Source organism: Podarcis raffonei, chromosome 4, assembly GCF_027172205.1.
Source record: "Podarcis raffonei isolate rPodRaf1 chromosome 4, rPodRaf1.pri, whole genome shotgun sequence".
Lineage (NCBI taxonomy): Eukaryota > Metazoa > Chordata > Lepidosauria > Squamata > Lacertidae > Podarcis > Podarcis raffonei.
The window spans coordinates 34,693,344-34,719,160 of NC_070605.1; the positions used below are offsets into that span (position 1 = coordinate 34,693,344).

At 45.6% G+C, this 25,817-nt stretch overlaps 1 protein-coding gene across 1 annotated transcript in view; it reads right to left on the bottom strand.

Annotated features, from left to right (window-relative positions):
* Positions 1–25,616, bottom strand: part of ATP1B1 (ATPase Na+/K+ transporting subunit beta 1) — a 31,752-nt gene extending 6,136 nt beyond the window's left edge. The window contains exons 1-3 of the mRNA XM_053386152.1: positions 25,164–25,616; positions 19,090–19,218; positions 417–575 (exon numbers count right to left, since the gene is read on the bottom strand). Coding sequence (XP_053242127.1) covers positions 417–575; positions 19,090–19,218; positions 25,164–25,260 — 385 coding nt within the window. The 5' untranslated portion in view covers positions 25,261–25,616. The remainder of the gene's footprint in view (positions 1–416; positions 576–19,089; positions 19,219–25,163) is intronic.
* Positions 25,617–25,817: the final 201 nt, after the last annotated feature.

Below are 25,817 nucleotides of genomic sequence, written 5' to 3' on the forward strand. Positions count from 1 at the left end.
CCCAAAACATTACAGATCAGTGCTATCGTACCAACCACCACCAGGGGCTAAGGAAATCCAGGGTATTTGGTGAGGTTATTTGGTGAGGTCAAGCCATATTGTCTTCAGCAGAGCCAGGGTTACTGAAGCATGAGGAGATAGTTACAGTTTGTTGCTGGGGTCGTAATAATAATTTTATTATTTATACCCCACCCACTTGGCTGCGTTTCCCCAGCCACTCTGGGTGGCTCACAGCACATATGGTGGACAGGGAATCAACTGAGTTATTCGCTTAAATAAAAGTGAGTTCCCTTTTTCCGAGTGGGACTGGAAAAGTTACTGGCAAGGGTTGCTAGGCACCAGCAGCACTTTAGATGGACCAGACTAAAAGCAAATACATTAGAAACAAAAGTTACGTGCAAATAAAATCTACTCACTGGCACAAGACTCAAGCTCAAAATCTGCATCTTGCTCCTGATTAAACTCATAAGCCTTCAGAAATGTATCCATGAGCTTCGTGTACTTCTCATATGTGTTTTTATCACTGGGGTTGAAGGAAATCTCCATTTTAAATACCTGGGGAATAGCTGTCAGTCCTGGAAAGGGAAAAGAAGAAATCATGTAACACAGAGACACACAGACCAAAGACAACTGTTCTGTATCGTTTTGCGCTTGCCCCACAATGAAAAGGATCACATCCAAACTTTCCTTATGCAGCAACAAACCAGAATAATTTTGGAACATGTATCGGTGCAGAATATGAAATGCTGAAACTGTCACCTTCCTCACCCACCAAAACAAAGAGAGCAGACTTTGGTGCTTACTGGCACAAGGCTTTTATTTTAGCTCTATTTGTTTGGAAGTAAAATACTGTATTTTTTGCTCTATAAGACGTACTTTTCCCCTCCTAAAAAGTAAGGGGAAATGTGTGTGCGTCTTATGGAGCGAATGCAGGCGGGAAGGCTCTGCTCAGCACTCCCTTTAAAGAGCTGCGCACACGCTCCACACGCTCTTTAAAGGGAGCGCGGCTCTTGGGGGAGCCTTCTGCCTTAGCCGTGCGCAGCCTCTTCCGGGCAGCGGGAGCCTTCATCCCCCTGCCCGGGAGAAGCTGCGCGCGGCTATCCCATAAGCCAGGACAGCAAGAGGCTATCCCAGAAGCCAGATCCTTCTTGCTGTTCTGGCTTCTGGGATTCAGATTTTTTTTTTCTTGTTTTCCTCCTCCAAAAACTAGGTGCGTCTTATGGTCTGGTGCGTCTTATACGATGCTTCATGAGCTTGAAAAATCTACAAGCTCTTTAAATTCAGAAATACCTTGTTCTAAAATTCTAAACTTAAGAACTACCTTTAAACAAAACAAAAAGTACAATTTTATTCTCTCCACATCTCTGCAGAATTTAAAGGTACATCAAACAGAGAGGCTCATCGAACACCCTCCTCATATGGCACTAGAGAGTTGCAGCATTTTCCTGGAGTGCACAGAGGACTGCACATTGGCTATGTGTATATTCCGAGTAACATAAAAAATTCCAGGGTGATTCTGGCCAGGGGCTCATGTTCCTGAGTCAGATTGCACAATTCACAAAGCACATCAGGGACTCCCTAAGTTTCTGATTTCCTCTATGGCCTCAGCTGTCCCCAGAATTTCAATGCACAGCCTGAAATTTGGCAGGCTCCATCCACTCTTCATCCACTTATGTGAAAAGAAAGAAAACAAACCCTTATAAGCAGCTTTTTGATTCCCCATTACACTCACCAAGGGCAAAGCAGCTTCAGGTTTAACAGATCGGATTTGGACCCGAATAAGAAATTGAATCAAAATGACACAGAGTTGCCCTAAAACAGATGAAGCTGCTTACAGAAATAATGCAATTCTTGTTGTCACTTCACATCCCTAACGCAAAGGGACGCCTTTCTCAAAAGCCCAAATGTATAGTCCATATAAGAGCTTCAGGTGTAGGATTTCACCTAGGGAGACCCTACCCACATTAGAGCGCTTCTGTATTGTAGATTATTCCAGAGATCCTACAGGTGCAACGATGTGCCTGAGTTAGCATGAAGGGCATCAGATTTCCAGAAGGACCCTTCACAAGCAGCTGGTTTTTCAAAAGATGGGGCAATGGAGACTCAGGCTGGATCTAGACACATCAGGAAGCATTTCAGTTAAACACACTGTAAAATTTGTATGAGAAATCAGGCTGGCAAAAATGGAACTCCACAGCGCCAGCTGGTGTCACAGTGTTAGAATGCATAAACAACACATATAAAGTGTTCTTTCTTTGCCAATGTAGCTGAGTCTCCAGTCTCTTTTCCATTTATTTCACTGAAGGGGTTTCTGGGAAGGGAAGTTGTCACTTGTTTTTGCAGCACCCACAAGTCACGTCAGCCACACATTTGCCATGGCCCAGACAAGCCAGTTTTGAGTAAAGCCTGACAGTCGATCCTTGTTACGTTGTACAGCTTACGAGCCGCAGAACAAAAGATATATTTACAGGTCTGTGAAATCCTAGGAGGGAAAACTGCACCCGCATTGCTCCACCATGTCAAGTACCCAAATGGGAAGGGATTCAGGTGCACAGACTCCTTACTAGATCAAAGGAAGCAGCTCTATCCAGGCATTCATTAACCATGGCAGATAATGAAAGTGCTGTGAAGGGAGGCAGGATACACTCCTGACCTACATAGATTTGAATGAACCCCCCTCTGTCCCCGCACTAGAACATCCTTAAACTATTAGCTAAGATCACTGAACACACAAGATGCAGTGATGGCCACTGACTTACACGACTTCAAAAGGAGATCAAATTTATGCAGGATAAAGCTATCAGTGGCTACTTGTCATCATGGCCATATTCTAGCTCCTGGTTGGCTACACATTACACCAGCCTTCCCCCACATGGTGCCTCCCAGATGTTTCAGACGATGACTCCCACCATCCCTGATTTTTGACCATGCTGGCTGGGGCTGATTGATCCCTGTGCTCTTGCATTGACCATCACATCAGGAGGTCCATTCTGTATGATGTAAGAATTTGAACTTTGGTGTGGAGGCACCCATCTTCAGCAATTTTATCCCCATCCCCAGTGCATTACACATCAGACAAGTGTTGCCTCTATTGTCTTTTCAGCACCTGTCAAAGACCTTTCTCTTTCAGCATACTTTAGTGGAGGTTTTTATCTCTGTCTTGCTCTGCACTGGACTAGAAACTGTATACAGTGGTACCTCTGGTTAAGAACTTAATTCGTTCTGGAGGTCCGTTCTTAACCTGAAGCACCACTTTAGCTAATGGGGCCTCCTGCTGCTGCTGTGCTGCCGCCAAGCAATATCTGTTCTCATTCTGAAGCAAAGTTCTTAACCTGAGGTACTATTTCTGGGATAGCGGAGTCTGTAACCTGAAGCATCTATAAACTGAGGTACCACTGTATATGTTTTGTTGCTGGTGTTAAATTGCTTCTGGATGCTTCATGGGAAGCAATTCATCAATGATGAAATATTATTTATTTCTCAACACATGAATTTAGGCATCTTAGGAACCGTTTGCATAAACTGCATTTAGCTTGCATGAAAATGCCCAATCTAGTTGAGCCCTTGCCTGTGCCACTCAGCACAATAAAGGTGAGAAAGGGGCAAGGGAGAATTACAAACAGTGACAGCAAGAGGCCCGTAGTTGGAATGCAAAATATTCAGCTATCATGCCACTCCACACTCATTTCATTGAACTAGCCCTGCATTTGCTTTGTGGGTCAGATTAGGAGCAGCAAAAACTGAATACAATAAAAATATGTTCTTTTTCTAGAATAAGTTCTCTTTCTTTTTTGAGGGGGGTGGGGAGGTAGAGGCAAGAAGGGAGGTAATGGAAGATGATATTTGCAAGGGACAGATACATGTCACCATCCCGTACAAATGAATGCATTCCACATGTTTGTTCTCCCATAAGGTTCAGGTGGAGTTTTAATTGAATTACCCGATGCTTGCTTGATATTGATGCTGAAAGTAATGGGAGATGAAGTTCATGCTGCTTCACTGACGGCCACACACTGAGTTTGCTGTGGCACAAGCTCCGTTTCCCTTTGGCACATCCAACTTAGAGCCGGCAGCCAAGACCTTTTCCAGACACTGCCATTATATAGTAGTTGTTTCTATAACCAAGCTGGGCTCTCGGTTCTCTTTCTGCTATGTCTCTTTCTCTCCTACCCCGGAATTCAGCAGGTTCAACAAAATAATTGGAATGGTTTAATGTAATAGGGCCTGAAACACATACAAAGTTTTATCCTTGTCCTCAGGTCCTGCTTGTGAGCTCCCCTTTACAGCATCTGGTTGTCTACTTAGGATGCTGTACTAGATGAGCTATTGGCCTGATCTAGCAGGCTTTTCTTATGTTCTTATCCTGTGAGAGATTCCCAGGTAGGGGAATGAGTCGTAAAATCTGGGGTGATCCAAGAATGGTTTTGTGGACTGTTAAAGGTACAGTGGTACCTCGGGTTACATACGCTTCAGGTTACAGACTCCACTAACCCAGAAATAGTGCCTCGGGTTAAGAACTTTGCTTCAGGATGAGAACAGAAATTGTGCTCCGGTGGCGCAGCAGCAGCGGGAGGCCCCATTAGCTAAAGTGGTGCTTCAGGTTAAGAACAGTTTCAGGTTAAGAACGGACCTCCGGAACGAATTAAGTACTTAACCCGAGGTACCACTGTACTGCTGTTTTACAACCAAGTTCTCCGTGCTCAGACAGACTCTTCTGCAGTGGCCAAGTTTGTGCAACATGTTAAACCATAGTTAAATACTTTACCATAAAAGCAGATTTCACTCCTCATCTGGGATGGGTGAGAACAACATGTCATGACCCCTGGTTTATCGCAGCCATCCACCACCCCAATATACATTCTGTTTTCTGACTATCTTAAATTGGGTCTCTATAATAAAATCAGTTCTCATGCCAGAGATCATCTCCATACCTGGAAGATTAATAATGGTAGTCAAGGGATACAACAATTTGTTGATCAACTATTCCCAGCTGTCTCAGGTTCACTACATTTCCCCCTGTAGTTGAAATTCTTGCACGTGCAAAATTATTTCTGCTGAGTGGTGCCGCTGCCTATTCCATGTACATGTCACAGGAAAAACACTCGTGCCACAGTTCAGACATTACAGCAGCACACATGTTTTTCCTAGTAAACATGGATTAGTGCAGCACTGGAAAGCTCAGTCCATGAAAAGGCTCGCACATTACAAAAAAATTGTTTGCACCTTACTATTCTAAAAACGGAAACGCCATTTGTCTCTACAGGCTATTTGAGAACTAAACAGAAATCTTTCATTAATTCTTAAGATACAATCCAACACACACACACACGGCTTAATTTATTTCCACCTATACTTTCCACAGCTTTGCACTGCATGCCTACCTCTCCAAAGTAAATAAATGTGTCCTGGCTCTTGCTAAAGGGCAAACAAGAATAACTCCTTCCAACAGCCCTGCCCTTCTCAGTAACCTTAGACCAACAATGCAGTGTGGGCATGTACGACAGGAAGCAGGAGGAGAAAGGCACCCAAATGCTACTAAAGAATTCAGGAAATAAACATCGTGCCAGTAGCTCACACTTACCAAAGGCAAGCCCAGCTGGCAGCCACTTAAGGCACCCACTGGGACCCTGCAGACCCCGGGGATGAAAGCAGATTTATTTGTTTTGCTGCTATTCTGAGGGCTGATTCATGAAGAAAAGGCATGTGCTACAGTCCTAACTAGAGTGAATCACTTTAAACTACTGGATCATAGAGAACTGTGTTAAAAAGCTTCCTGCATGTGGAAAAGCTACCACATTAGGGATGAGCGCTGTTAGTCAAGCTTCGTCCGAGTGTGTTTGAATGAGGATCCTGCAGTAGAGACCATTCACTAGGTTTCCCCTTTGAAATAAGAGTATTTCCTTTCTCTCCGGTGTAGCATTTGTTCCCAGAACCATCTGAGTCATGAATCAAATGAAGTGGAAAGTTTCCAGTGTGATGCTCCGTTACTAAGAAAGCAGATTACAATAACTGACAAGAAGGAAACGATTGGTTGCAAACAAAGTCAGCAGATAGAGAATAATGTTAAAGCAGTCCTATGAATAAAATAGATAGGTTAGGTTCATAAAGATAAGACTGGCAAAATTATTGCCTAGAGATTAATATGAATTGCTATCAAGCTGGCCAAAGTTCTGCATCATTACCCAATTGCATAGTCAGCATTGAGGGTCATGATTAATGCATGTCCCCTCGATTACCATGGGTTACCTCCAAGTATGATAAACTCTGGACCCAAATCACTGCATTTATTTATTTATTTAAATGTTCATACCACACCTTTCTATTAAAACACCTGAATGTGGCTTACAGTGATAAAAATCAAGGCAAAATACTTTTTTTAAAAGATGAGGGAGATCAGGAGACAACAAAAGTTCGACTGAAATCCTGGAATGTTTAACAAGGTCAGCCATTCCGCAGGTTCCGAGATTTATCTGGTGAAAGGTTACAGCTGTTTGTATTCCATCAAAGAGAATCAAGAAGAGCCGGTTATAGATACACCTCCTAAGAAAGCGAGTTTAATACCCATGGTGGAATTAACTGTTCAGTTACAACTGGTTACATACAGGATTCCACCTTCTTTCCAAATGTGGTTGCCCCTTTCTCCATCATTATTGCTAATAATTACTGAATAACTATGTATATGCCAGCAGTCGTTCAAAGTGTCAGCATATGAGACACACTGTGAGCAGTTCTGAGACCCTGACAACCATTTTTCCTTGGCAGCAGGTGGACTGGATGCCATTTTAAAATATGGACTTCTTTATGGATTGCAAACAGACCCCCGACCAAATATTCCAAAAAGTTGCTTGGGTCAGCATGCCTTTTAAAAATCCAGACTGCTGGACTTTGAATTGTGAGCAGCAGGGCAGGAGTGCCTAGACAGGGTCTAAGAACTTCCACCCTGCAGGAAAAGGGGAAGCAGTAACACGTTGCTGATTGAGAGGTAGGAAGTGGTGACTATCTTTAGTCTGGGCATGTGCCTCCCAGAACATGCACTCATCACAGCTCTTAGGAGCAAGGTAGCCGTAGTATGGAATATAATTGTGGAAGGGACCTCGAGGATCATCTAGTCCAACCCCCTGCAATTCAGGAATATGCAGGTGGCCCATACAGGGATCGATCCTGCAGCCTAGGTGTTATCAGCACCATGCTCTAACCAACTGAGCAAACCAGGCTATATTCTAATCTAAGCGGGATAGCAAGATGTTCTGGGCTGAAAATAATAAGCACGTCAGTCTTCTCATTATTAAATGAGCACAAGGGTAAAGAGAGGAATTAAGTATCACAGCTGAACTGTACATCTACAAACTGAAATTAGCAAGCCCTGAAGTTACTAAGGGAAGGCAGTCCTCTCCACACTGGAACCATCAACTCCACAAGCTGTGCAGAAGCACCAAATTCTATGGCCCCACCTTCCATTTTTGTTCACTAGGACATTTGGCCAATCTTGCCAGGTGGTCTAGAGACGCACAGATCCTGGCATGATGCCTTCAGCTCAGGGAGCTGGACAAGAGTCACAGGCTCAAATAACTCATCCAAACCCAGCAAGTCTACATTCGGCACTAGATAGAGTCGTTTTTCCCCATGGTGAAGCCAAGAGCACAGCAAGGAGCCAATTGAAGGGGCACAAATTGTTTTTAGACACAGAGAGCTATGTGGTTCTGCCAAGTTAATAAAATAGGGATTAACACCATGATAGCTCCCAAAAAATGAGCAGTGAGGACAAGCTCAGGTCCAGTTTTTTAGAGCCCTGAGCAGGGTGTGCTTGGACGTGGTCCCTCCTCAATATCGATTGCCCCTGCAATGCCCAATACCACTTGGTTACACACACACACACACACACACACACACCCTGCAGCAGTGCTGCTTCCATCATCAACCTTGGCCTTCCCTGAAGGTAAGCAGGCTTACCTGGTGGGGTGCTGTAATGGGAGGAGTAAAACAGCACCACAACAGCCAGCCCTTTATAGCACTAATAGATAAGCCCATGAGTGAGTGAGAGCAGGCAAATAGTGGCTGCAGCAGCACAGCTACTGGGGGAGCCCAAGCGATGAGAGGCCGGGGGGGGGGTCCAAGTAAGATGTCAGCCCATTGGACCTCATTCTCCCTTTTACCCTCATAATTCGCCAGTGAGGTAGGTGAGGCTGGATGCAAATGGTCCAAGGTCACCCAGTGAGCTTCATGGCTGAGTGGGGTTTTAAACCATGGTCTCCTGGTCCCAACACTTTAACTGCTCCACCTCACTGTCTCTCTTGAGAAACTGAGGGCTGTTTCATTCATGTACGAATTCTGGGGCTGAGAGAGACTCTCTTCCTGCTGGAATTTCTAGAAACCAAATCCACAGAGTGCATGTCATGACTTCTTATCTGAGTTTCTGGTTCACGTACATCATTGGTGTCTATGAATACACAGTGAAAAATCCACATACCACTACTGTTACATGTTACATTCTATAAAAGAATCTCTGGCAAATTCCTACAGAAATTGCCTTTTATGTACGAATTTTGTGGTGTTAAATCAGTCCTTAATCAGGCCTTGATCAAGACTGGGTTGAGCATACAAGATCCTCAACATAATTCCTACAGTATGCTCTATTTCTGTTACAACAGAAATGCCCACGACAACTGACATCAAAGGTTAAGGCAGCAAAACAGTAAACATTAGGCAATACTTTTAAGTGTCATGGTCCTAACCTAAGCTAGTTATCATGCCAATTATAAGATATTGAAAAAGGTTTCCACCTAGTGGCACTATATAATGTTGGCTGCAATCTTTGTCTTAGGATAAGCATTTATGCATTGCTAAAAAAAGAGAAAATGCATCACAGGGGAAAGGGTTGCAGAAGAGGAGCAAACACTCCAGTGTGTTAATTGATAAGTATAGATGCAAATTTAGAAATGATTGTGATAAGTTTAATAGAAATACCATACACCTCACCCTAGTGGAGGAAACTGCCTGTTCATTCTCCTCATTGATGGGCAACATCAAGTCCCCTGTTCTGCCTTCTGGTGGTTTGTCTCTTTAAACCAGACTTGGACTAGACAGCCCTTCAAATGGAGGACTATCCTATGTAAACTAAGACATACGACCATCCTAGTTTCCCATCCACTCTCTTGTCTCTCTCATGGTTTGGCCCAAGTTAATGGAAAACCAGTGTGGTGGCAACTGACACTGGCAGACACGACTGGCTAGAACCATGGGCTCAGACATACTGAAATGCTATGGCTGTCCACAAGGGACAGTAGGCACACAGAAGAGGTGATGTGCTTGAAATGGTACTAGCCAAAAAAGGCATTTTAGCCATAGTGCAGTTCGAGAGAGAGATCTTGCTGGATCATGCCTATGGCTCATCTAGTCTAGGCCAGCAGCATACTGTTCTCATAGTGGCTAACCAGATACCTACGGGAAGCCCATAAGCAGGATCTGAGCATGACAGGCTGTCTTCCCATATGATTCCCAGCGGCTGGCATTGGGATGCCTACCATTGCAACAGTCAGGGTACAACAGAGACATCACAACACACTGTGAGAACGCTATCTGTCCTCTCTGCTGGAAACTTCTAACATACCGTATTTTTCGTCCTATAGGGCGCACCGGCCCATAGGACGCACTTTTTTGGGGGGGATGGATAAAAAAAAATATTCCCCCCCCCCCCAGCCACGGCTGCAGCCCCAAGCCTTGCACACACCTGCCCTCCTCCGGAGGGCTCTCCGTGCTTCGGGCGGCAGGCTGCTGCCTGCAAGCCTTGTGAGCCCGCGGGAACTCCCACCGGGCTTGCAAGGCTTGCGGATAGCTTCCTGAAGCCTGGAGAGCTAGAGGCACTGGTGCGCACTGACCCCTCTCACTCTCCAGGCTTCAGCGAAAGCCTGCATTCGCCCCATAGGACGCACACACATTTCCCCTTCATTTTTGGAGGGGGAAAAGTGCGTCCTATGGGGCGAAAAATACGGTACCTGGAATCCTCAAGCACAGGATAGCTGCTGTGCCTTTAATCACACAGCCAGCCTCCTGGCTGTCACAATAATGGCAGCCTGCACGGCATAAGGAGCAGAATGGCTACAAACACACTGTGTATGGTATGCAGAAATGAAGTTGTGTGCAGATAGTCTTAGGGGGGTAACTTCTAGCATTACATCTGTCAAGGAGGAGACATGCAAGTAAGACTTTGCAACATGTAGTGGAAATGCCTGGAAAGAACCACTAGTACGTTTCCCTTGTGGGAGAAAGGCATGTTTGGACATTACCATTTATTGCAGAGAGTCCGCTTCTATTCCTGCATGTTGTAATGCCTAATAAGGTGCAAAGAGGCCAAAGAGATCTTAGATAGGAAACTCTAAATGCTATTTCTGAGACCAGATACTCACTGCCATTTTGCTGCTTTCCATAAGCTGTTAGCAGTGCAATCATGTTGCCATCATATGCAGGGCACTTTAAATGGTAGCAGCCATGGAAGACCTCCTGGTCAGTTTCTGGCAGGAATTTCCTGGTCCGCAGCCCTTCACCACTATGCTAGCCTTCCCTTCTGTGTCTGTGATTGCTTGCATGTCTTACTTTGTGCAAGTGGCCACAGAAGTAAAGATGTGGTTCCAGAGCCAAAAGAAGTGTGCGGCTGAAGAATGAAGCCCAATAGGCCCCTTTCATCTACTGCTGCCTTGATTGCTTACTCATTATATAGCAGAAGTTTCCACTAGGTTATTGCAAGCTACATTGTTCTTTGACCCCTATTTCTTCAATGTGTGGAAACTCACCTCTTACATAATTTTAAATGCTGTAGCTAAATTTAAATTTTAAAAAGAAGTTAAGAGTTTCCCTTTTGTTAGGCTCATAAACCTCTTTTGATTTTGTAAATAAAGCAGACATTCATCTGCAGACAACCCCCCCTTTTTTTTAGCCTGGGATAAGCTATTTTTGCAAACTTTTAAGTGCCCACTACTGGTTACTTGTTAGAGTAGCAGGTAATTCCAGTTTAAAATTTGGGGGTGGGAGAAAGGGAACTAAAAAGAACTGGGGTGATGGGGATGCAAAATAAATCACATGAGGGTGACTTGGAGTTTCCATCCCGACTCAAGTTCAAATAACTAAAGACGGAAAGATTTCCTCTTAAAGTGGAAATAAAGAGATGCTGAGTGTGTGGGGAGAGACTTCATCTGGCAAGGCCTCCTTCCACCTGCCTTGCCTCATCCTCCGGCCCTAGGAGTCCTCATAAGGGAGCTGTTCCTGGAGGAAGAACTGTGGGGGAGAAACTTCGTCGGGCAAGGCCTCCTTCCACCTGCCTTGCCCCACCCTCTAGTCTCTGCTTCTCAACTTGTATTGTATTATTTTATGTACTGTGGGCTTGCCGTTGTTTTATTGATTATAGTTTAGAAATTATTTATTGTAACTATTGAGTGGGTTTCTGTTTAACTTTTATACGTTGATATTATTTTATACTATTCTAATGATAGCTGGATGTTACTTTTTTGATGTAGGTTGCTTATTTTAAAGTTTTGTTTTATTATCACATTTTTGTACTGCATTAGATTGTTATAAGATGTACATTTCTTGTTTCTTCAGCTTGTAAACCGCCTTGAGTATTGTAAGATAGAAATATGGTATACAAATTAAAAATGATGATGATGATCTAAGGATCCAAGTCACTCTAGAGAGTTATGCTTCAACATGTATGTTTTAAAGCAGGGTTGTAATTCCCCCCCAATTTCTTTTTACTGTTTTATCTTTTGTAAATCACCGAGGGTTTTTAAATAAAAAAATCAAGTGATGTATAAATTTTATGAAATAAAGAAATAATAAACAAAACTGTGGTGTACTGGTGTAAGGGGCATGGGGCAGGATGTGTTTTATGGAGCAATTATAATCTAGACTGACTCGCTGGATCATCATTTCATGTTGTGCGGATGCCTGATGATTGTCTTCCAAAGCAACTACTCCATTCCAAACTTAAAAATGGAAAGCGTAATGCTGGTGGTCAACAAAAGAGGTTTAAAGACTGTCTGAAGGCAAATCTAAAAAAATGTAGTATAAACACTGACAACTGGGAAACACTGGCCTGCGAGCCAGTGGCCTGCGAGCGCTCAGACCAAAGGTGTCATGGGCTTTGAAGACACTCAAACTCAGGACGCAAGGGAGAAACGTGCTAAAAGGAAGACATGCTTGGCAAATCCACACCGTGATCAACTCCCGCTCGGAAACCAATGTCCCCACTGTGGAAGGACGCGTGGGTCCAGAATTAGCCTCCACAGTCACTTACAGACTCATTGTTAAAACCGTGTTTATGGAAGACAACCTTACTCGGCTACGAGTGATCACCAAAGAAGATAACCTAGAATAATGACACTTTAAAAATAAGGGACAATGGATGACTCTAGACAACACAGTAGGAGAAATCTAGCAATGTGGCGTGCAACACCAATTTATCAGATTATTGCTTGTGGTATAAATACTCCCAGAATGAACTTTTCAAACCCTTATTATTCAATGTTTTAGAATTCCATGCATAATGTTTTTCTATAAAATGATAGCTATTTCGCATAATATATTGAACTGCGTAGTCCACTGAGTAGCCTAATGTTTGCCATTTATATCACAGTCCTAGCAAAACATCCACCAGTACATGTGTAGGGCTCTCGTATGACAACAGTCCCTGGAGGGGATTGTGGTAAACAATATACCCCCAGAAGCTTAGGCTACCACTGTTGATAGTGGCTGGGCCACCCAGTGTCAAGAGTGTTCAGTTTTGCCTTCAACAGTATCCTCGAGGGCCTTACTTAATTTATGGGAGAAAATGCACAGGTGCATTTAGAGTAGGGTCCTTGGACTATATCCAAGTAACTTGTTCCATCAGCGTAAGGATTTTCACTGGCACAACAGAACTTCCCCTTAAACTGGCTCTTGGTTTTCCCCATAATCCTCCGGAACAGACTCCAGGGGCAGGGTGGGGAGTGGTGGTGGTGGGGAGTTCTGTGCAAGCAAAAATCCTTGCAGAGACAGAAAAAGATAGTCGGAGACCACCCATTGTCTGCTACCTATGCCTGATCACCCCAATAATTGAGAATTAATACTGTGCTTGCCACCTGTACTTGTGAGACCTGTTTACTGTACTCACTGCTACAGCAGCATTAAAAATACAATGTTCCAACATTTGTTCCAACTTGCATCCTGAGCCGACGTCTTTGCTCAAAACGGGGGCAGCCAATGGAAAAAAACACAGTGGTTCAACTTGACCTCAACATGAGTGTGTGTAGGCCTTGCTGGGGATTCAGTAAGGAGGAAAGGCATTTCACAGTGGGAGCTAGCCCACCAAGAAGCATTCTGGCAGTGTTGCTGCAGCCGTTTAAATATTATACTGCTATTTAAAGCTTCTGAAGAGTTTTATAGTGAGCGAGAGGGAGGGAGGGAAGGAAGGAGGGAGACATAAATGATGACTGCCTCCAGCATCAAGCAACCCTGGGGTCATTTGTAATATGGAAACTAGCAGTTGCAAGACTCCATGCACACACACACAGCTGGTTCCTACTAACTGCTGGGAATGGATAATGCTTGATAGAGGCTTGGTGGAGCAAGCAGGGTAGCTGCTGTTCTGTCAAATCATCCTGCTTACTTACATATGTCCAGCTTATAGGCACAGGTTAACAGCCATTTTCTCAATGACTGTGTACACACCCTACATTTAAAGCACCCCCCCAAAAAAAATAGTCATGGAAGCTTTCGTTTCTCCATGCCAGAGCTACATGGGTCTGAACAAACACAAACCCCCGTGTTGCAAAACGTAACAATCTACAAAAAATGCAAACGCAACACGCTGGCTACTAACCGTTAGTGAATATATAATCGGTTATGATGTCATTCAAAATATACAAATAAGCCACTTCAAAATAATGTGTATATCATACAACACATCTCACAAAATATACAAGTAACTACAAGTTATATGTATCAGAGTCAAAGAATCGAACAAATCAATGAATAGCGAGAAACGCCAAGTCATCTCTCAAAGGAAGACGTCTCACAAAAGTCTCAAAGGAAGACATCTCTCCAAAGTCTCAAGAGGGCAATATATCTGGAATAGTTCAACTGTTTTGGAATAAAGTCTTCATCAGCGAATAATTATCAATGAAATATTCATACTAGTGGGGATCATGCTAGTTTATCAGTGCTCACAGGGGCTAACAAATAAGCTAAAAATCAAGACCCCTGTGAAGTTTCATGTTATCCTTCCATGTCACAGATTGTTCCCCAGCCCAAGCAACGCCACTCCAATCCTAAACATATTTCTAGACAAGTGTAATGGACAGTTTCAACATCTGAATAAGCATAATTCAGATTATAGCCCAAGGGGCAAAACAGAAGGTAGTTAACTTATTTAGCAGCTAGCCTAGATTAGAAAGCAGATGTTCTGAGCACAACTTAAGACTCCCAGCACCAGATAGCAAGCACTCAAGGGGGCCGCTTTGGTTGGCATGTGAGGGATGGCAGAAAGTTAAGGTTGTATCTGACACTGTGCAAGTGGTTTTCCTCTCAATTCAGTGAGACTTTCCGTTCCTCACTTTCCCCCTTTTACCCCCCAAAATCTTCTCCAGGGGGGTCCCCTGGCTTCCTGGAGCTGATTTTAAGGGCATGGGAAGCTGCAGAAGGAAGGGGGGAGGTGTTATGTTATGCAAGGAGATGCCACTGCAGACAGGAAGTGTTGGATGCTACCCACAACTTATGCTGGGCATCTTGTCCCTTGCAATGGAGCCAGGATCAAGCCCTGCATGCTGTGCCTTGGTAGCTTTAAATGAATCTAGAGATTACTCTAAAAAAAGTAATTGCTCCTTTAGGGATTATTAGACTCAGTGACAGCACATCATTCTCTCGTTTACTTTGGGGCTGCTTTTGAATCTAAGGATGTGTGCCATATATATAGGTACTGTCCACAACTGTGCTAACATTTACTCCTGGAGTGTATGCACACATTATTGTTCCTTGGTTCATATATGAACAGAGAACTGCTGTGCTGGGGATAGTCCTGCCTCTAAGATGCGAAGAGGAATACACCGGAGATGAGAATCCACCAGAACTAACCCTTCCCTCATCTCCAGGTAACTTCTACTCCTTTACAGTATTCTGTTTTGCACACAATCATCTGTTGTCCAGCTATCATCAGTGGCATAGTGTGCATTTTATTAGCTCATGCCAATTTGCCAGTAGTGACATCTCCTGGAAAGGCAGAGACTTTTCATCACTGGCACCTCACTTGTGGAATACCCTCCCCAAAGAAACATGGTTGGCACCCACTCTGCTCTTATTTAGATGCCAGGTTAGGACATCCTCAGAGGCGTTTTTATGATTTTATGTCTTTCAAGCATAAATTAGCTTTAGGAATTTTCCACTCTGCTGTTAATTGTTTCATGGAATTCTTGTATTCTTTTTGTTGAGAATTTAAATTTGTAGACTGCCTTAGATAAATTTGCAAGGAAGCATGGTGTATAAAAGTTTGAAATGAACTGAAACAAAAATTATTTCCATTTTCCTTTTTTTTTTGTATCTTGTGCCAGGCTGCACCCTATTCCAGAACATCCTTTTATCCTGCATTCATCCTTCTCCTTCTTCCACTAAATATTTCTAACTGCAATGGCTTTTCTGAACTGCCCTAACTGTGCTTGCCCCACCGTTCACTAAATGATCCCCTTCTGCATCGTTGCTGATCTGAATCACAGTGTTTTCTTCCCTGATGCAGACTGTAAGCTGCAGGTTGAGAACCCAAAGCCCTTCAGCTCTTGCTGTTCCGCAGCTCCCATTGTATTGACCTTTGGGCCCTGCTGGCTGGGGCTGATAGGAATTGGAATCCAGCAATATCTAGAGAGACGTGTCCCCACCCACCCTGTGATCATCCGAGATAAAGGTCCATGTCCTTTTGGCAGAGAATCTTATTGTGCAGTCTGCACAAATGGTTAAATGCTAACAGAGTCATGACTGAACTGAAAGTAGAACCGCCTACTTTTAGCCTGAAATGGAAGCAGACAGCAAATACCTGGTGGGAAACCCAGTTTGCCCTGTGATGAGTGACAGTGCTTAACACAGCTTAGATGTGTTTGCAATCCACAAGAAGTAACTCAAGGCACCAGGAAGGTACTGTGCCACATAGACAACAAATATTCTTGTGGCTCCTTAAAGGCTAACACATTTCTTATGGCATAAGCTCTTGTGGACTAGACCCCCCTTCATAATTGAGATATTATTCTCAGTTGGCAGGTATATAATATTCCTTATGGGTGTGAATGGTTAAAACAGTAGAGTAAAATGGAAATTAAATGCAAAATGTATAGTCTGTGACAGCTGGCGAAAGGCTGTAGCTCAGTAGTAGAGCCTCTGCTTTGCATGCAAAAGGTTCCAGATTCAATCCCCGCCATTTCCAGGTGGGATGGGAGAGAACTGCTGCCAGTCAGTGCAGACAATACTGAGTTAGAAGGACCAAGATCTGACTTGGTACAAGACAGCTTCCTATGTTCCTAATTCGATTAAAAGTTTGGTGTGTGCAAAATAAGCACAGTGACCCTTCCCAGCAGCAGTAACTGGTGATCCCATAATCACCCATGTTTTGTTACGCTGATTAGCACCTGTAGTGGGACAAGACAACACAGTCCCTCTTCACGTCCAAACAGACAGAATCAAACTTCTTGATTAATTGTAATTCAGTGGCTTCGTGCGGGAAGTCTCCTTTAAAGTGCCTTTGTTGAAGAATGGAAACTTTAAATTAACTTAGCAACGCTAGAATGGTTGCATTATTATCAATTAGTGGCCACTTAACTGAATTGTGACTGGCTGCACTTTCTGGTTTTTGCTGCCATTTGACCCAATTGCTCACTACTTCCCCCCCCACTACACTAGCATATGTGTGTACACACACGCCTGTCAACTTCATGTGTCTGATGAAGTGGGTTCTGTTCTGTAAAAGCTTGGGCCATAATAAATATGTTAGTCTTGAAGGTGCTACAAGACTCCTTATGTGTTTTTTGCTGCAACGGACTAACACAACTGCCCCTCTGGATGTTGTATCATGAAGATGAAGCACAAATAAGCCCATGTGGAATGGTCTGCAGTCTAATCAGACACAGAATCCTAATACGCAACAAAGGATCAAGTTTAAATTAGTTGATGCACATCTCTGCCTTTTCCTGATTTTCTCTCCAGGGTGCTCAGAAGCAAAGATGGGCAGCAGGGCTCTTGCTCCTTTAACAGCTATGTAGAAGAGAGAATTTTACCAGAAGCAGCTTCTCCTGAAATATTTGATGCTACATAACTATGAGGGAGATAGGAGTCCTTCATCTTCATATCTGGGGCTCTCTGAGGTGACCTGCCCTAAGCAATAAAAGTCTTTCTTAGAAAGTGAATTTGTTGTGTCAGAGCACCATAGCACTTTAGTAGAGCAAATCTAAATAGGCAGCCAGTGATTCAATCCCTCCCACCAAATACTAATACAGTGGTACCTCGGGTTACATACGCTTCAGGTTACAGACTCCGCTAACCCAGAAATAGTACCTCGGGTTAAGAACTTTGCTTCAGGATAAGAACAGAAATCGTGCTCCGGCGGCGCAGCAGCAGCAAGAGGCCCCATTAGCTAAAGTGGTGCTTCAGGTTAAGAAAAGTTTCAGGTTAAGAATGGACCTCCGGAACGAATTAAGTTCTTAACCTGAGGTACCACTGTAGTCTGGAAGTGACGCTTCTCTCTTCCCTACCCACACTGTTTTAATGGAGAGTTAAACCATAATAACAAGTGGTAATTGTGCCACTAAAGATGAGGTCTCAACTAACTTTGCCTCCCACCCCATCAGTAGAAGACTGATTGGTCTTCAGCTGGTGGGACAGAGCTCAGTACTGAATCACAGGCAGGGAACCTGAGGCCCTCCAGATGTTGTTGGACTTCTGCCCATGGCCATTGATGAGGGACAATGGGACTTGGAGCCCAACAGCACATTTATCCCCACAGCTTCTCTAGCCTTGCTCTAATGAATCACAGCTATACTTGAAGTGGGCCCAAACAGCACCACAAATACGAATATATGGTTCAAAACTAGGAAGCAGTCCCCCAAAATGCACATAGGAGGCTGAAGGTGGGTCTCAGGTCTGAAAAGATGGAAGACTACTGGGATAGAGTACTGGGCTTGGATGCCCAGCCTTAAAACTCAACTCTGTTATAAAGCCTAGAGCAAAGCAATCTTGGCCTAAGGTCACAAAGGTTGTTGCTCTGAACTTACCTGAACTTACTAGAGGAGCAATGAGATAAAAACCCATTGGAACACTACACCGAGAACTGGAGGGCACACTTTTCTAGCAGCGCTGGCCCAAGGCATTTTGGCACCTGAGGCAAACCACAAAAAATGACACACGCACCCCAGCCAGGGAAGAAGAGATGAGTGAAGATCTACACCAGGAACAAGAGGGGAAATCAATCTTACCCAACGGTTTAAGTCAGAATCGAAGGCTGTCAGTGGGGAGAGAAAAGGCCGGCTCTGAGTCTCACCAGGAAGATACAGAGCCTGGGAGACCCCAGAAGGCAGCCCCCACCATCTCTGGGAGAAGATTGGCAGAGCCTCCTATTCACCAAGAGAAGCGGCACTGCTGTGGGGGTGGGTAGCGCAGAGGAAGTGGCAGGTCTGGCCCCCAAGGAGTGTGACGCAGCCATTGCTGCCACTGCAGCAGCAGCAGCAGCAGCAGAAGTAGTAGTAGTAGTAGTAGTAGTAGTAGTAATGGGTGATGCATTCCTTGGGAGCCAGATCTGCTGCTCTCTGTGGATCCTGCTGCCTGAGATTGAGCAGGCTCTGCTTCCTAGTGAAACAACAGGCAAGCCAAAATTTCCTTCTTTGTTACAGTAGACTACCAAGTCATCTGTGCCTGACCCTACAAGTTTTGAGGAAATAAAGAAGACCATGCAGCTGTTGAAAGAGGCAGTCAAAATCCAGCAGCTCTAAATAAAACCCACTGCAGCACAATAGGCAAGCACACACCACTCCTTCTGTGTGTGTGTGGGGGGGGGAGCTTTGACCAGCGCCCCTCATCAGTGCACATTGTTACCTGGGGGTGCTACTCGGTCCTGATACTTGGGCTCGAATTCGCTGATGGTGAGCAGCATGACTTGAATGGTCCCAATGAAGATACCAGCCAGGCAGCCGTAGAAGATCACATAGAAGAGTAAGATCTTAACTGTGGCAAGAGAAAAAATAAACACACAAGAGTCAATGATGGAAGGCTAATTATGCAAGAGGCCATTTGGGTTCCCAGCAGCTTCTCAAGATTACAAGTGCCAAGTTCTGCAACAATTGCAATTAAAGAATCACGGAGTTGGAAGGGGGTTCAAAGGTGATGGAGCCCAACCAGAGATGTTGTTGGACTTCCACTCCCATCAGCTCCAAGCAGCATGGCCAGTGAGGAAGGATGATGGGAGTTGGAGTCCAAGAACATCTGGAGGGCTACAGGAAATCCTGTTACAGCACCCCAAAGGCAATGCCCTCAAAGAAAAACATGTCATTGAAAATAGCCTGGACAGACCTGAAAATACTATTTGTGGTATCATATCTCTCACTTTCTCTCTGGCAGAGTCAGGACTGCTGCTCACAGAGGGAGCAATACTATGCACGTTTACTTAGAAGTTTTGTAGAGCTCAATGGCCTTAAGGACAGAAAAAAATTGTGGGGTATAAGTCTGTTCATTGATGGTTATTAGCCATGACAGACATGTAGAACCTCCAAGTGCAGAAAAATTAACTTTGTTGTTGTTTAGTCGTTTCTGACTCTTTGTGACCCCATGGACCAGAGCACGCCAGGCACTCCTGTCTTCCACTGTCTCCTGCAGTTTGGTTAAACTCATGCTGGTAGCTTCAAGAACACTGCTTTCTGCTCATTGTTGGAAACAGAATACTGGACTTGGGTGGATTTTTTGTTTGATCTACTTATGCTCTTGGTGGGATTCAAATCCAGTCATCTCTTTGCCCCAGCACCACAAATTCTAACAGTGAACACAAGCAGTGAGTGCCAATAGGACTGCAGTCAAAATGGGGACCCCAAGATACAACAGGGAAGCATTCGGGTGGCTGGCAAAATGTTGAGGTTTGCAGAAGTATTTACAAAAACCATGAGGGGGCAAGAAACAGTCTGAAAGGTCTGAGCACGTGTAGGAGGCACAGAATGTAGGGTGATCGCTGAGAAAGGAAAACAGAACATGGAGAGGAGGAACAGAGTGGAATGCCCTACTTAGAGAAATTGACTGGTTGGAAATTCAAAGTGGAGCATTCCTTTAAGAAAGGAGGATCCACTGCAAAATTTTATTGTGGGTCTCACTATAATAGGCTCTAAACATAGCGGGTCATGGAGTGAACCTTGGACCTATCATACCTGCCCAACCCCTGCTTTGCAGGAGACCACAACATGTGGGCAAGAACGTACACACATGATAGAAAGAGCTAGGTTCCTATGAACACAGAAATACACATGTAACTCTGGGCTACATGCAACGGCAGAGAGCTCTTAGGCACAGGAAGGCAGCTAGAAGCTCTTGCACCAGTGTAAATGAGGCCTTGCCGCCAAGTAAATGTGCTTGTGACTGTGACATCACAGACCCAGTTTGGGGGAGTCACATCCATATCTGAAGATGCATGAAAATTCAATTCCATGTAGCTCAGATGATTAGAGCATGGCAACAATAAGGCCACAGTTGTGGGTTCAATCCCCATACCGGCCACCTGCATATTCCTGCATTGCAGGGGGTTGGACTAGTTGACCCTCGGGGTCCCTTCCATCTCTATGAATACATCAAGAAACACCAAGTATGGCAGATCTCCAGAGTCAAAATGCCTTTTGCCCAGCATTTATTTCAATTGTGGCCCTGTGGTCCTATGCGCCCAAACAACTTTTAGCTTGCTTTTATGTAGTGCATTAATAAAAGCATCTTGTAAAAGTCACACATTTGACTGCACTTGAGTTGTAATCAGCTAGTTTCATACGCAAATTACAGATGCAATTAAAGGGTTTTTGTTGTGGTTAAGGGAAGGCAAAGGGGGACATAAAACTTTATTACTAGGGTTGTTCCCAGGAATTGTGCGCATACTGAAATCTGGTTTTATCAGTTGCGACTTTAGAGGGATTACCTCTATAACATTCTGTGCTAGGCATCACAAGGCAGCCCTACTGGGTGAAGATGCCAACTCATGCCCTATTGTTTTTTGTACTAAGAAGTCCACAGCAGCAAACATGTTGGTACTCAAGAGATCCACGCACTGCAAGACTACAAAGGGGTGTAGCGGTTAGAGCGTCAGGCTAGGACCTAGAAGGCCAGGGTTCAAATCCCCACTTACTGGGTGACCTTGGGCCAGTCAATGTTTCTCAGTCTAACCTACCTCACTGGGTTGTTGTGGGGATTAAATGAGAGGGAGAACCATGCATGTCGGATAAGAAGTTGAGAAATAAATGCAATAAATAAATAAGTAAAGTATCGGAGGCCCCATCTGCACTGCACATTTAAAGCAGTATTATGCCACTTTAAACAGTCACTACTTCTCCCAAAGAATCCTGGGAACTGCAGCTTGTTAAGGGGAAAACTTTCTGACAGTAAGAGCTGCTCAGCAGTGAAACCGTCTCCGATGAGAGAGGTGGTGGAGTCTCCTTCCTTGGAGGTTTTTAAACAGGAGAGGTTGAGCGGCCACCTGTCATGGATGCTTTAGCTGAGATTCCTGCATTGCAGGGGGCTGCAGTAGGTGACCTTTGGGGTCCCTTCCAGCTCTAAGATTCTATGATTCTAAGGGGTGTTGTTATGAGATCCTATTCTCCGCACAGAGCTACAATTCTGGTTTAACAGTCAATCCCTCTTTCCTGGGAGCTCTCATAGTTTTATTTCTTTCAGGGGGACAGGGGTCTGCTAACAACTGTCAGCATACGTAACAAACTACACTTTCCAATATTCTTCGGAAGGGGGAAAATAATATCTATCTAAAGTGCTAAAATAGTCCTTTAAAAGGAGTGAACACCAATACAGAGAAGTTGCCAGTGAAAGATGAAGCCCTAATCAAATAGGGGTTGTTTTCGTTTTCCTTTGAGGGAAATTAGACATGGAGACCAGCAGCAGTACTTTTTTTTTTGCACACTTGGGGCTAACACACTCTTTGGTAACCAGGCAGCAGTAGGCAAATAGCTGTGACGTCAGAGAGATTTGGACATTTTTTCCAGAGTACAGTCATAGGAGGTGCTGTTGTAACGAGCCAAAGAGTATGTCCGCTTACAGCAAGGTGCTGTGGGTAGGTTTTACTTTAATAATAAAAAAATCAAAGTGCTTCAGAGAGTCAGGTGTTTTAAGTCAGATTTCTGACCAGGATGTTAACAAAAACCAACCACATCAAAGTACACAGCCTACTGTGCGCTATGGAAGGCATCTACTATATGAAGAAAGTGCATGGGCTATAAAAGAAACAAAACAGCTTATTTCCTAAGACACAGGTAAGAGCCTCAGCTGGTCTAGCTGTTCGGAAAGAGGAAATCAGGACATTTTACTGGCCCTTCCAGCAACCAGGCATCTTTGCTTCTAAGGGATTCTAAGCAACAGAGTCTCTGAAGACGGGATTTTGTCTGAACACCCATTTTGTAGCTCAGTCTCTCTGGACTCCAGCTCCTCTCCCATCGTTAGGCAAGAATCCCCTTTTGCATCTGCCTTCTATGCAGACTCCGGCCAAGGATTTGAACCGGGAAGCTCCGGATATGTGGCACTTCCAACAGGACACTGACTGGCTGGAGACGGTGCAAGTCTGGCAGCAGCAGCTGGCAGAAACTCATGTGTGGCTATAAAAAAGTTCCTATACCAATACGTGAATCATTTCAAAAATAACACCGTAACCTTTTCTCTTCCCCCAGCTATCTTTTAAAAAAGAAGAAGCTATTTATAACATCAGGTCCTCTTAAATAAAGCCATTCTTATTCCTTACGAACAATCTTTCTGCTCCCCCTTTCCTTGGATCCATTTGCTGTTTTGGCCTTAGCAATCAGAGATGTTTCTAAATTTGCACAAAGAGTTTTAGAAGGGAATGGAAAGTTCTAGATAAGACGGAAACTCCTCTGATGGATGGATCTACAGAGACACTCAAGATCACCTGCGGAAACCTCAGCAGAGGGAGAAGGAGGAGATTCAAGGGCACCCTCCCCTTCCCTTCAAGGGCAGACATATCTAAATGCCTCCAGTGCCAAAAAGCTCTGGGCATGCTCCATTCTACCCCTATGGGTATTGCTACAGACTTTTCTATCTGCTAACAACAAAGGGAGGGGGGTTGTGTTAAGCGCTTATTGTCTGTCATCAAAGGAGCCTGCTCAAAATTAATGCTACCCTCTCCACAAAGCAGGTTAGGATACAGTCAACAGCAACATGGAGCATTATGAAGGGTCATATTGAAAGAAGGAAAAGCAGTGGGAACAGTTTGATGCTCAGGCACCTTTCAGAGGTGTAAGCAAATGGAGAAGGAGAAACTGTATGTTTGCCTGAAAACCTTCAGTGTCCTTTGCATTTGAGCCGGCTTGTGCAATGCAGAACCAAGGTGGTCAACTGGGGAAAGGGCCTCAGTCCTGGACCAGGAAGCAAAAGTGTGTGGGGGGGGGAGGTTTGTGTGCGTGAAGGGTAGCAATGAAAAAACATTAAGGTTTGACTTTTTAATTTTTTTTTAAATGGGCCCTGAACCTCAGTCTCATTCAAGTTGGGTTTAGTTGCTAGGAGACAGCCTTCAAGGACTTTATTATTCCTAAAGCTCCCTTTGCTTTTCCACCTGACCTTTTCTCTTTATCTCCGCTGCCAGCAGCTCAAGCAGGCCTACCCCAAATAAAGGTGTGCGTGACAAAAGGATGAAATCCGGCTTCCAAGCAAATGTGTGGTCAGTACCAAAGGTGGTTGGGTGGTTGTCCTTGGTGGTTGCGGTGGCACCCCATCCTCTCCCCATTCCCTTAGGGATCCCAACCCAGCCTTCCATTACCTCTTTGCTTGGGAAGGTGTCACCTTGACTAACCTTGAGCTGTGATGCATTATTAACCCTTTTGGGGTTGGGCAGAGTCTGGAAGGCAACCCTAACTCTCTCTCTGTTCCTTTCCCACGAACGATCACATCTCATCGTGGCCATTTTAAAGAGGTAGATAATGCAAACACACACAAGGCACCACTACCGCGTCCTTTCCCCTCCCTGAGTGGGCAATGGAGGGAGCTGCAGTGGTTGAGGAGCATGGCGGGCGGGGAGGAGTAAGAGGGGTGTGTGTCGGGCTCCCCCCTCTTTCCGTCGCCCCCACCCCCTCCACCCTGCCCGCAATCACGACTCAGGCTTGGCTGACTACATCAAGTGCCCTTCAGCACGACCTTTGCAGGCGGGGAAAGCAAAGCAAGGCGCAAAGGAGAAGCAAGCGGCTTTTTCCTCTAGCGCAGAGGCAACAGGCTGCTTCGGAGCGACCCAAGTCATCGCGAGGGGGGGAAAAGAGGGGGGAAAGCTGGGGATTCCCCCCCCATCTCTCTCTCTTCTCCTGTCTAGACGGTCGCGCCTGGGAAAAGCAAGCGAGCCGGCTAGCCTTAGTAAGCCCGAGGTGCATCTTCCAAAATAGCGAGGAGGCACGAAATGAATGAGACCCTTCTTTCCACACACGCCAAAACCACACCACACCCCGGCAAAAAACACAGAGCGACGAGTCACACATTGCAGGGAAAGGCGCGAGCCTGGCACCGCGCACGATCCCAGGCAGCCCTGGCGCTGCAGAGCGGGTCGCTTCCCTCCTCGACACGCCGACCAAGTGGTCGTCGGAAGCTGCCCAGCAGGGGAGGCTCGGGGTGGGGAAGCCAGCCTTGCTGGGCAAGGAAAGCGACCGGGAAGGTTTCACGCACCTTCTCCGAGCCGCCTGCCTCGGATCACAATGAGGCGGGCGAGCGAGCGGCAATTTAGTCGCGTGGAAAAGCATTTCTAGGCAGGGCACGAACAGGGGAGCTTCCACCTGCCGCCCACTGCCTACACACACGAGCGCGCACTACGGCTCTGCCTTCCCGAGCGGCTCGCCCGCAAGACCGCCTCGGGGGGTGTTTGGAAAGACGGGAGCCGAGAGGGCAAAGAGAGAGAGAAAGCGTATATGGAGGAAGAAGGTACTCACACCAACTGCCCCCGGTCCTCCCTAGGAACTCCTTCTTCTCCGAGTTCCAGATGAATTTCTTCCAGTTGCCATCGCCTTCCTTCTTCCCGCGAGCCATGAGCGGAGGTCGGCGCGGCTTGTCGCCTCACGACCAGGAGTTCTGCAGTCCGGTCCCCCTTCAGAGACCGCAGCCTTCTCTTCGGAGCGTCCTCTCCGCGAAATTCCCGCCGGCAGGGCGCTCGCGCTCTCCAGGCGACGCGGGGACCAAAGGAAGGTCTTTGTGTGCCCGGCGGGGCGTCCCACCCTGACGAGGTGGCGCTGGCGCGGGCGGGCGGGCAGGCGGGCGGAGAAGCGCGCGTGTCGAGTAATCCGTGCCCGGAGAGAGAAAGAAAGAGAGAGACCGGCAGCCGGGCAAAGCGGTGCAGGAGGTGGCCTGGGGGCGGGGTGGAGGGAGAGTGAACCAGAGCGCAAGCCGGGGGGGTGGGAAGGGAAGCAGAAAGCACGAAACCTGGCTCTGCCCAAGGAGAAAAATTAGCTGTGTCCCCTCCCACTCGTGCGGGATATATTGCCCAACTCCTGGGGCGAGCGCCGCCCACCCAAATGCCGGTAGCCAATGAGAGCGCCGCCTTGCCGGCGAGGGCGTGGGGCTTCGGAGGGGCGGAGGAGAGGACAAGT